At 39.1% G+C, this 12,090-nt stretch overlaps 2 protein-coding genes across 3 annotated transcripts in view; one reads left to right on the top strand and one right to left on the bottom strand.

Annotated features, from left to right (window-relative positions):
- Positions 1 to 12,090, bottom strand: part of LOC122342945 (NACHT, LRR and PYD domains-containing protein 12-like) — a 510,774-nt gene that overhangs the window by 207,244 nt on the left and 291,440 nt on the right.
- The window catches only part of LOC122343128 (NLR family CARD domain-containing protein 3-like), a 112,686-nt gene continuing 108,389 nt past the window's right edge, over positions 7,794 to 12,090 (top strand). For both annotated transcript variants that reach the window (XM_043237481.1, XM_043237483.1), the window contains exon 1: positions 7,794 to 9,125. In XM_043237481.1, coding sequence (XP_043093416.1) covers positions 7,801 to 8,391 — 591 coding nt within the window. In that variant the 5' untranslated portion in view covers positions 7,794 to 7,800 and the 3' untranslated portion in view covers positions 8,392 to 9,125. The remainder of the gene's footprint in view (positions 9,126 to 12,090) is intronic.

Raw genomic sequence — 12,090 nt, 5'->3', positions numbered from 1 at the left:
TTATGACACCCTCCTCAACTCTGCTCTTCCTGCTTCCCCTCCTTCTGCCCAAAAGACTTGGCTTAAAGTTCATTAGGAATAAGGCATTATATGTCATGTGTCTTGTGAACCTATTGTTCTTCACTTTCATGTTTGGTCTCATTTGAAAGGTCTCAGTACGATTGGTAAATTGGTCTCAATTTCACAGTAATCACTTACATTATGGAGAAGATTAAGAACTTGGAAGAACTGTGTTCTGTTGAGAAGGTCCTCCTTTTGGGTCTCTGAAAGTGTTCCAGTTAGGTGTGACACTGGAGCACGGGAACCTAAATACCAAAAGGTTTTTACAACTACAAGGAAAGTGACAAAACACAACAAGGCACGATTCTGTAGCCAGATCGGAAATTGAGGAGATGGCTGCATTAAGGTAAGTGATCTACGGGGTAGCCTCTGACTAAGACCTGGACTAGCCCAGATGTGTCGTGAGTCTACTCTGGCCAAACAAGGTCTCTAAGCGACCCAGACTCCTAACGAACGATAAGTCGAAACTAGGAAATATTATAGTTACATTTACATTTACATTTAGTCATTTTGCAGACGCTTTTATCCAAAGCGACTTACAATTGAGAGTACAACAGCGATTCATTTTTGAGAGACAAACAGACAGAGTAAGTGCTTATAACACCCAGTCACAGGGAGTGTTCAAATTAGTACATGCCAGAAGGGAAGGAATAAACAAGGGGAGGAGAAGAGAGACAGAGACAGTGAGAGTATATATATATATATATATATATATATATATATATATATATATATATATATATATATATATATATATATTATTTTTTTTTTTATGATGAGGTCAGGTATTGCTGAAAGATGTGAGTTTTCAGCAGTTTCTTAAAGATTGACAGAGATCCAGCATTCCGGATATATGCGGGAAGATCGTTCCACCAGCCAGGAACAGAGAACGAGAAAGTTCTGGAGAGTGATTTCGAGCCTCTTTGAGATGGTACCATGAGGCGCCGCCGCTAGCAGATCTCAGACTTCTAGAGGTGTGTAGATTTGTAATCGTGAGTGGAAGTAGACCGGTGCCGAGTCTGTGGTTGTTCTATAATTAGTTAAGTTAATTAGTTAAGTTAATTAGTTAATTAATGATCCAAATTTAATCACAACTAGAGGGACATTTAAATAAATATAACTAAAATCACGAAAGATTGAGTCAGATAAAATTATGTATAAGGTCAGTACTACAATTGGAAACAAAAAAGATTAATAAATATCAGTGATTTTTAACGAGACGCAAAGAAAAGACCGAACACGCATTGACCTTCGACCAGGGCCTCTGGATTCCGTTCTGTCTGCAGGAAAAGGGGGACCCTTACAGCATCTACACCTGGAGTGATCCAATGGGGCATTTACACACGTCTATGTGAACGATAACCACGATGAGAAGATAAAACATCTAGACATCTTAACATCTAAAATCATTTTCAAAACAATATACATTCTTCAATATCATTCATTTCTGTGTAGTTGGACATTTTAATAAGGCTCAAACGAGTGAGTTCTTTCTCTATAAAATCAACCTATTCCTCAGTATCTTTACGATTGAATCTCAATGTTTTTTTCACTAATATCTTTACCTCCATCTTTATAAAAGTGTGTCACATGGATCTCTGTTGATTCAACACTTTGCCCTGTTTAAATTGGGAATAAAAATAAAGATTTTGTAATAATGTGTAATTAAGTAAATAAAATATATATTAAGTGTCAATATTGTAATGAGATAGATTACACTTTCATGACAACTTTTGTTTCTTAGTTTGCATTTTAAGAAGCAGATTCGAGAGTTTGCAATCATTGAATTATTTTACAGTTGATTCAGTTGTCCCTGGGTTTATGATAAATTAATTTACGGTACAGTGATCAAAATAAGACGCACCTGTCCTGTTGTTAACGCACCTTACTCACACAAAATAACCTTGTCACTAAGCAGTATTACATTCAATAATAATTCATTTCACCGCAATGCAATTCTCTAAACAAGTTGTATCAATTCACACTCTTTAAAAGATTAAAAGCACACACCTTTTTTTAGATCAAAGTTGTCCTAAGTCAAGAAAGGGTATTATCATATGCCTCATCTCTTTTGACGGTTCCCAGACATGGTTGTTTGTCATACGGTATGAAGTGGTTTGTCACACATGACTTGTTGTCTTAGTTTTTTTCCCCTATACCTTTGGCCTGTCAGACTGCTATTTTCGATGATGAGCTCTGTCCTTCCAATCCATGGAGATGCCTCCTCAAACCGTGATTTATGATCCAATGCTGTCATGCTATACAGTATTTTTGTGGTAAATTTCTCGCCAAACCCTACTAGGAAGTTCACTCAGAACTGTATCCCACTGATTCTCCACCTCCAACCAAATTAAACGCCTTCCTTACTACATCCAATCAATTTGAAGCATACAAAACAAGCCACGCCCTCTGTTTTCCTCATTCAATATTCTGTTTGTTTTGGTATGATTTTAAAATCTATCCGATGTTTGATAGGAGCCAGTGCAGTGTTGACAGAACCAGGCTAATATGATCATACTTCCTAGTTCTAGTAAGGACTCTAGCTGCTGCGTTTTGGACTAGCTGAAGTTTGTTTATTAAGCGTGCAGAACAACCACCCAATAAAGCATTACAATAATCTAACCTCGAGGTCATAAATCCATGAATTAATATTTCTGCATTAGAGGTTGAAAGCATAGGTCGTTATTTAGATATATTTTTAAGATGGAAAAACGCAGTTTTACAGATGCTAGAAACATGATTTTCGAAGGAAAGATTGCGGTCAAACAGCACACCTAGGTTCCTCACTGATGATGAAGAATTAACAGAGCAGCCATCAAGTGATAGGCTGTGTTCTAGATTATTATATGTGGGGTTTTAGGTCCAATTATTAGCACCTCTGTTTTTCAGAATTTAGAATTAGGAAGTTACTCATCATCCAGTTTTTTATATCGACTATGCATTCTGTTAGATTCTCAATTTGGTGTGTATCACCAGGCTGTGCTGAAATATAGAGCTGAGTATCATCAGCATAGCAGTGAAAGCTAACACCATGACTCCTGATAATATCTCCCAGAGGTAACATGTAAAGGTTGAAAAGTAACAGTCCTAGCACTGAGCCTTGAGGAACTCCATATTTCACTTTTGAGCGATATGATACCTCCTCATTTAATGCTACAAACTGATAGCGGTCAGATAGATATGATTTAAACCATGCTAAGACGCTTCCTTTAATGCAGATATAGTTTTCTAGTCTATCCAAGAGAATGTTGTGATCGATAGTATTGAATGCTGCGCTAAGATCTAATAGCACTAATAACGAGATAAAACCACGATCAGATGATAGAAGCAGGTCATTAGTAACTCTAATGAGAGCAGTCTCAGTACTATGGTACGGTCTAAAACCTGATTGGAAATCCTCACAGACACCATTTTTTTCTAAAAAGGAATACAGTTGTCAGGACACTACCTTTTCCAGTATCTTCCAGTATCTATCCTAATGACAATGATGAATTAATAATGTTCAAAATAGGATCTATGACTTCTGGAAGCAGATCTTTTAATAGTTTAGATGGAATAGGGTCTAACATACATGTTGCTGGTTTAGATGATTTAACAAGTTTGTACAAGTCTTCTTCTCCTATAATAGAGAAAGAGTGTAATTTTTTCCTTAGGGGATCTAAAGCTCACTATCTGATGTGAAACTGTAGTTGACGGCTGCATAGTTACAATTTTATCTCTGATGGTATCAATCTTAGAAGTAAAGAAATTCATGAACTCATTGCAGCTATACTCTTGGGGCATATTAGCATCTGTTGACGTTTCATTTTTTGTTAATTTAGTTACTGTACTGAATAAATACCGGGGTTGTGTTTGTTTTCTTCTAAAAGGGATGAAAAATAATCAGATCTTGCAATTTTTAATGCTTTTCTGTATGACAGCATACTCTCCCGCCAGGCAATACGAAATACTTCTAATTTGGTTTTTCTCCACCTGTGCTCCATTTTCCGGGCTGCTCTCTTTAGGTGCGTGTGTTGTCATTATACCATGGAGTCAGATTGTTTTCTTTTATCTTTTTAAGTGCAAAGGAGCAACTGTATCTAAAGTGCTAGAAAAAGAGAGTGCATAGTTTCTGTTATATCATCAAATTTTTGCATCGTATTGGATGAACTAAGGAATTGAGATAAGTCAGGAAGGTTATTTAGAAAGCTTTCTTTTGTGGTGGAAGTGATGGTTCTACCATACTTGTAATAAGGTGCAGAGTTTACAGGTTTAACTATACAGAGTTCACACAAGACTAGATAGTGATCTGAAATGTCATCACTTTGCTGCAGTACTTCAACCATTTTAACATCCATTCCATGTGACAGTATTAGATCTAGAGTATGATTTCTACAATGAGTAGGTCCAGAGACATGTTGTCTAACCCCAACGGAGTTCAAAATGTCTAAAAAGCTGATCCTAATGAGTCTTTTCATTATCAACATGGATATTAAAATCGCCAACAATTAAGACTTTATCTGCGTGCCAGTACTAACTCAGTTAGAAAATCAGCAAATTCTTTGATGAAATCTGTGCTGTGTCCTGGTGGCCTGTATACAGTAGCCAGTACAAACATGACAGAAGATTTATCACTAGCACATGATTCTGTAGATAATGTTATATGCAGCACCAAAACTTCAAATGAGTTATACTTAAAGCCTGCCCTCTGAGAAGTACTAAGAATATTGTTATAAATTGTAGCAACACCTCCCCTCTACCTTTTAAACGTGGCTCATTTTTATAGAAATAATTTTGGGGTAGATTCATTTAGAGTAATATAATCATCTGGTTTTAGCCAGGTTTCTGTCAAACAAAGCAAATCTAGCTTCTGATCTTTGATCAAATCATATATATATATATATATATATATATATATAAAGTGCTTTTGTGGAAAGTGATTTAATATTTAGCAAGCCAAGTTTTATCGTTTGCTTATTTGAATTATATAGGTATAGGCCTACAGTATTGTTCTGAAAAATAATTTGGATGGTTTTGTATCAATATTAGTGCTGCACCACTGTGTATGTTGCATTTTATTTCTGAATTATGTTCAGGCATGTTATATTTAACTTATATTTATACTTAATATAATGTTGGTTTAATCGACAACAATGACTCCGAGAACAAAACTGAAGAAAATTTAGTACTTTATATTTGTTAGAGAAAAGGTCTTAGATATTATTCAGCATTTGATCTACTGTGTGTGTATTGTATGGTTTTTCATAGTTTTTTTAAAAATATCATTGCATTCAAGCAAGATCCAAGCCGATACCTGCATTAAAATTGTCATCCGGGGATTAAACCAGTCTCGAGACCGACTCCAATGTGACGTGAAACATGAAAGTGAAAGTGATCAACTCTGGCTCCTCCTATCCTGTAGGACGTCAGCTCTCCGTTGCTATGCGACAGGACACCTGAGGAGGCGTGGCTTCGAGCTTCACGCGCTTCAGTTTGGGACACAGATACAGTGATCTGTGTTTGCTTCCACCACCTTCTCGTGAAACGGAAGTTTAACACATTATAAGTAAGGACGTCATCGTATTTACTTCCGCGTTGAAAAATTAAAGTGCGTAGGTGTGTGTTCGTTGAATGACATCAAAGTACCGCGAGAGCGAAAGTAAAGAGAACATGGAACCAGCAGTCAGTCCATCTCGCGATACTTTGATGTTATACACCTTGTACTTTACGTGTAACGCTTATACCTGATCGTTTTTTCTGATCGAAAAACCTTATCATTAACCTAATCATCATTTTTAATGTTTATGCGGATACATACATGAACATAAAGAAAAAAAGACGTTTTAAGAAGTTGTCTAGAAACTGAACGTTTTGATCAAAGCAAGTCTTCAGCTGTGGAGCAGAAAGACACTTCCTTATTCATGTAAGTAAAGATTAAATACTGTCTTAATCATGAAACACTCTTGAAACATGATCAAATATGAACAAACTTCTTAATTTTTATATAATTGCATGTAAAAAGTGCAATAAGGTTGTGCTAAACTTACACTGTAAGAAATGTAATAAATGCATTTTTTTATATATATATATATATATATATATATATATATATATATATATATATATATATATATATATATATATATATATTTATATATCTTTCTATATCTTTCTTATTTAATATCAGGCTATTATATAATCTTGAGCCAGATTCACTTCTACATTTATTAATAGATAAACTCATATCATTGTAACACTTTTTCTTAGTTTGCGACGTTGTAAAATTCATAATTATCTAATGGAAATTTCATTTGTATAAAGCAAAGCTAACAGCCATCAAACTCTGATTCAGATTTTTAGTATACTTTTATATTAAATATGATCAAGCTGAAATTGACTATTAATTATCATTATTGACATAACTACAGACAGCAATTTAATCAACACCATCTGAATATGAGATGAACAACACGAGAATAATAGAAAAGTGAATTGTTGATATTATTTCATTTCAGAAAGACATAGCAATCGATTCTTTATAAAACAGAACAACTTAAATGTTTAATAAAATGACTTATAACAATATGAACTGTTTATTTAGTTACTGTAGTTTTGTGGTTCTTTGTCATTTCTATCTAGAGTCAGTGTTGAAGATCAAACTGTTCAGATCCATCATGAATGAAACACAAACATCTGGAGATGAAGAGTATTCTCCAGCCTGCAGGTACTTTGAGGAACACAGTAAAGCTTTTCTCTTATAGAAATAAAACCATGAACACTTACAATATAAAAAAAAAAACACTTTTGAAATATTCTTTATAATTCTGATTATAAGAAAAAAAAAAAAAAAAAAAAACATCTGTTCTGTTTTAGTTCAGTTCATCAGAAGAGATCAGAAGTAGAGTCCAGCTGTTTGTCTATGAAGAGTGACAGGTCTATGATTGAGCCAATGAAGTTTGGAGTGTAGATTCACAGCCTGGACTCAGGTGTGACACTTATATGATGTTTTGATTTACAATTTATTATCGTATATTATCAAATTTAAGTCAATAGTTTTTGTACATACACTTTATGAAATGTTGAATATGTTGAATGTTTTCTATTTTAGTTCAGTTCATCAGAACAGTTCAGAAGCAGAGTCCAGCTGTGTGTCTATGAAGAGAGAGACATCTGTGATTCAGTCTTTAGATTTTAAGAGAGGAGATACACGGCCTGTTCTCAGGTATAACATTTCTGTAAGAGATATGATTTGAAGATGTCAAACAGAATACATAAAGCGTTATGCTTATTGGTTTTTACAGTCATGAAGTCCTCCACACACTTAGATCAAATCTGCTGAAGAAGTTTGAGTGTCTGTGTGAGGGAACAGCGACACAGAGAAACCCAACACTGCTGAATGAGATCTACACAGAGCTCTACATCACAGAGAGTGAGAGAGGAGAGATCAATAATGAGCATGAGGTGAGACAGATTGAGACACAATCCAGGAGAGAAGCAACAGAGGACACAGCCATCAAATGCAGTGACATCTTCAGACCTTTACCTGGACAAGACAAAGACATCAGAACTGTACTGACAAAGGAGTCGCTGGCATTGGAAAAACAGTCTCTGTGCAGAAGTTCATCCTGGACTGGGCCGAAGGGAAAGAGAATCAGGACGTCCAGCTCATATTTCCACTTCCTTTCAGAGAAATCAACTTGATGAAGAGCAGAACACTCAGTCTTTTAGATCTTCTTTATGACTTTTCCCGAAACTAAAGAAATGGAAATATCCAGCGATGAATATAAAGTGTTGTTCATCTTTGATGGTTTGGACGAGTGTCGTCTGTCTCTGGACTTTAAGAGTAAAGTGAAACTGTGTAATATATCTGAGTCAGCCTCAGTGGATGTGCTGCTGATGAACCTGATTGTGGGGAATCTGCTTCCCTCTGCTCTCATCTGGATCACCTCCAGACCAGCAGCAGCTGATCTCGTCCCCTCTGAGTGCGTCCATCGAGTGACAGAGGTACGAGGCTTCAATGAGCCACAGAAGGAGGAATACTTCAGGAAGAGGATCAGTGATCAGAGTGTGGTCGACAGGATCATCTCACACCTGAAGTCCTCCAGGAGCCTCTTCATCATGTGTCACATCCCAGTCTTCTGCTGGATCTCAGCCACTGTTCTTGAGAAGATCTTGAGTCGAGCAGAGACTGGAGAGATTCCTAAGACTCTCACTCAAATGTACACACACTTCCTGATCCTTCAGACCAACATCAAACGTGAGAAAGACTATGGGAAGATCTACGTGACAGATGAAGACATGATCCTCAAACTGGGGAAACTTGCTTTCCAGCAGCTTGTAAAGGAAACCTGATCTTCTATGATGAAGACCTTAGAGAGTGTGGCATTGATGAGATAGAAGCATCAGTTTATTCAGGACTGTGCACTCAGATCTTCAGAGAGGAGCTGGGATTGTTTCTGGGAAAGTTTTCTGCTTCGTTCACCTGAGCCTTCAGGAACATCTAGCAGCTCTATATGTTCATCTCTCTTTTACAAACAGGAAGAGAAATGTTTTCAACCAAACCAAACACAGACTATTGTCCAAGATATTTTACCAAAATAAATATAATTCATTATCTGAGCTGCATCAGGGAGCTGTGAATGAGGTTCTAAAGAGTAAGAATGGACATTTGGATCTTTTCCTGAGGTTTCTTCTGGGTCTCTCAGTGGAGTCCAATCAGACTCTCTTAAGAAAACTACTGACACAGACAGGAAGCTGCTCCTACAACAAAGAGAAAACAGTTCAGTTCATCAAAGAGAAGATCAGGAAGAATCAGAGAGATTCAAATAAATCCATCAATCTGTTTAACTGTCTGAATGAACTGGGTGATGATTCACTGATGCAGGAGATTCAGGGTTATCTGAAATCTGGAGGAATAAGAGAAACCAAACTCTCCTCTTCACAGTGGTCAGCTCTGGTTTATGTGTTGCTGACATCAGAGCAGAAGATGGATGTTTTGATCTACAACAGTTTATTGGAGAACAACATACAGGAGATGAAGTTCTTCAGTATCTGTTACCTGTGGTTAAAGAATCCAGATCAGTTTGGTAAGTAAGACTGAAGATCAATACACTTTAATGTTCATGATATAGTTTGTGTTTTTACTAAAATTAATGTGAATGATCACATTTCTGGCAGTGAACAGGAGAGTTTTGGGAGACTCACTGAACCAGTCAATGAGGTCTTTGTGTGATCTGTGTAACAGTTCCTCCAATATTTTGCAGCACTTTTTCAGATTTCTTTTTCTTCAACATTTATGCCAACATTTGTGCCATTTATCATGGTGTTTTGCATGAAAAATATAACATTCATCTGAAAATATATCAACATTCTTCTAACATAAAAAGAGAAGACTAAAAATGATCATCTAATATTATCAACAAATTATCAACATTTAATGTCATGCAACTCTTTAATATTAAATATATACTTTTTAATTTTTTAAGTACTCAATATTTGTTCTATTTTAATCTGTCTTTTCCATTTTAACAGAGCAGTAGATATTTAGCAATATTAGAGCATGCATTAGGTAACTAATGCAAACAATGTATTAATGATAAACCAAGCCAAGTAATTATTTCAAATTACCTAAACAGTTTATTAACCGAATGCCAGCAGTGCATGATAAAGAAAGAAAAATGCAACCAATGCATCCTTTGCAAGTAACTCATCCATACTAAAGATTGACAACTATGCATCATCTCCACATAATTGACAAAAGAAATGTAAAAACAACATTTCATTTCTTATTTGCATTTCTGGATGAAGTGTTTGTGATGCTACAAATCTACTCAATCATCCCTGGTTTCCTCTCAAAAGCTGCAGAGCTATTAGTTGTAGTACAAGAAAACCAAGGCTCTGAAAGTTTGGTTAGTAGTTAACCTCCTTTGGCTTAATAACACCAGCTTGTTCACCAGCTTTCTTCATTCATAAGTTTGAGAAAGCATATTTGTACCATTTTGCCGAGGTACTCTCATGTAGATCTTTCCAGAATACATCAAAATCCACCTCCACCTCAAACTTGTCAAGTAAGAAGTTAGTTCAATTTGTTGCACATCACTGAAATGCGGAATGGCCTTGCAACACATTGTTCCCTTTCAGTCGGTCACTCCGAGTCACGTCGGATGACCGGCGAATTGGGATCTCGCCGAGAGACGAATCTACGCCGAGTGTATCTAAACGAGCCAATTGAAGATTGGCATGCGCTAATCGCATCCAGCTGCCGCTGATCACAGCGCGTGTATAAATAAGCAGCGGGTGCAGCGCATATTCAGCTTTTCGCTCGAGCCGGCGTGACTGTTCTGCTCCAAAGGCGATCTCACGAGTGTTGGAGATACGGCGTTTCAGCGGAGGTCGTTTTCCTGCGTCGAGTGGATTGCCACAATCAGGCTGCACTACCCCCTGTTTGTGTGCAAAATGGCTATCCCCTGTTGCCTCAGCACTAAAAGAGCATTCGACGTTACGAGCATTTAAAGACGATGTTCGTCTGGCAAACTCGACGCGTCTTGGAAGATAGCGTGGGTCTTGCTTCAGGCGACGTACACCCTTGTGTTTCTGGATGCGGTTGTTACCTGGTGTTAGGTGATGGTCACAATCGTTGCCTCGTGTGCCTGGGCTTAGCACGCTGAGGTGGCGGTTGTGGATGAATCATTTCCTTGCGGGAGATGGTCATCTCGGAGTGATGGGCGGGCTCTGTCGCCTTGAAAAAGGAGGCGGAGCTTGTGTTTGCTCGACTTGGTTCTCATCCTGGCTGCAGACAGGTGGGCTCCATTTCGTTGTGACACAAAGCTTAAACTCTGCAACCAGTGGAGCTGCAAAGGGGCAGTCTGGACCTCACTTGGGGTATCAGCTGTACCCTTTGGGCTCCCCTGATGATCAGAAGTCAATCGCTGCATTGGAAGGTGAGCCAGACATTTGTAGAAGTGAAGATCTGGTTGCTCTGCATCTACCAGGCGTTGAATGTACTGGATACAGATCTAGAAATGGTGGCTATGCTTGCCCAGGCTGCCGAGGTGATCGGGATCAAGTGGAAACCTCCACTGCTTCCGGGCCCGAGGCTGGACGATTGGTATTTAAGGGTGGCTCGCGCTGGTTCTCAGGGCCCCACCCTGGTACCTTTCTTCCCAGAAGTGCATGAGGAGCTTACTGGGATGTGGAAAGCACCTTTCACTGCCAGAAACTGCCCCAGTGGCTCCTCCTCCTTCACCACCCTTGACAGCGGCACAGCCAGGGAGTTACGGTGATTGCCCCCAGTGGAGCGGTCAGTTGGGATGCAGCTGTGTCCCAATGCCGTTTCCGCTTAGTGCGGTGATCCTGTGCTCCCCTTCCGGGCCTGCAGGTACTCGTCGGCTCTGAACGGCAGTGCTTTGTGCGGCCTGTGGACAAGCTGCGTCTGCAGTACATGCTTTTGGCGTTGTTGCAGGTTCATCAGGCCAAGGCACTGAAGGATCTGCACAGGGGTGGTCATGACCGGAAGTTCTGAAAGAACTCTGTATCGTGATGGACCTCGCGCCATGAGCGGCCAAGGTCACAACGCGGTCTCTGGGTTGTGCGATGGCCACTACGGTGGTCCAGAAATGTTGACACAGAAGCGCCTATTCAGTGCGTCCGTCCCCAGGATTGGTTGCAGCGATCGACCTGAAGGACACGTGCTTTCATGTGTCGATTCTTCCGCGCCACAGGCCATTCCTGAGGTTCGCGTTCGAAGGTCGAGTACAAGTCCTACCCTTCGGGCTCTCCCTGTCACCACGCGTCTTCATGCGAGTGGAGTGCCGCCTCAAGCAGAGGATGGCTCACTGGATAGTGGACGCCATTACCCTAGCCTACCAAGCACAGGATTGCCCCCACCCCACCCCTCAGGTTACGGGCACACTCAGCAAGTGTTGCATCGTCCTGGGCGGTGGCTCATGGCACCTCGCTGAAAGATTTGTAGAGCTGCGCGGGCTGGGCGACCCCAACATGATTGCTAGATTCTATAGCCACGTGTGGAACCGGTATCCTCCTGTGTTCTCA

Source organism: Puntigrus tetrazona, chromosome 4, assembly GCF_018831695.1.
Source record: "Puntigrus tetrazona isolate hp1 chromosome 4, ASM1883169v1, whole genome shotgun sequence".
Lineage (NCBI taxonomy): Eukaryota > Metazoa > Chordata > Actinopteri > Cypriniformes > Cyprinidae > Puntigrus > Puntigrus tetrazona.
The sequence above is the reverse complement of the archived record's forward strand: the minus strand, read 5'-3'. Positions and strand labels throughout refer to the sequence as shown.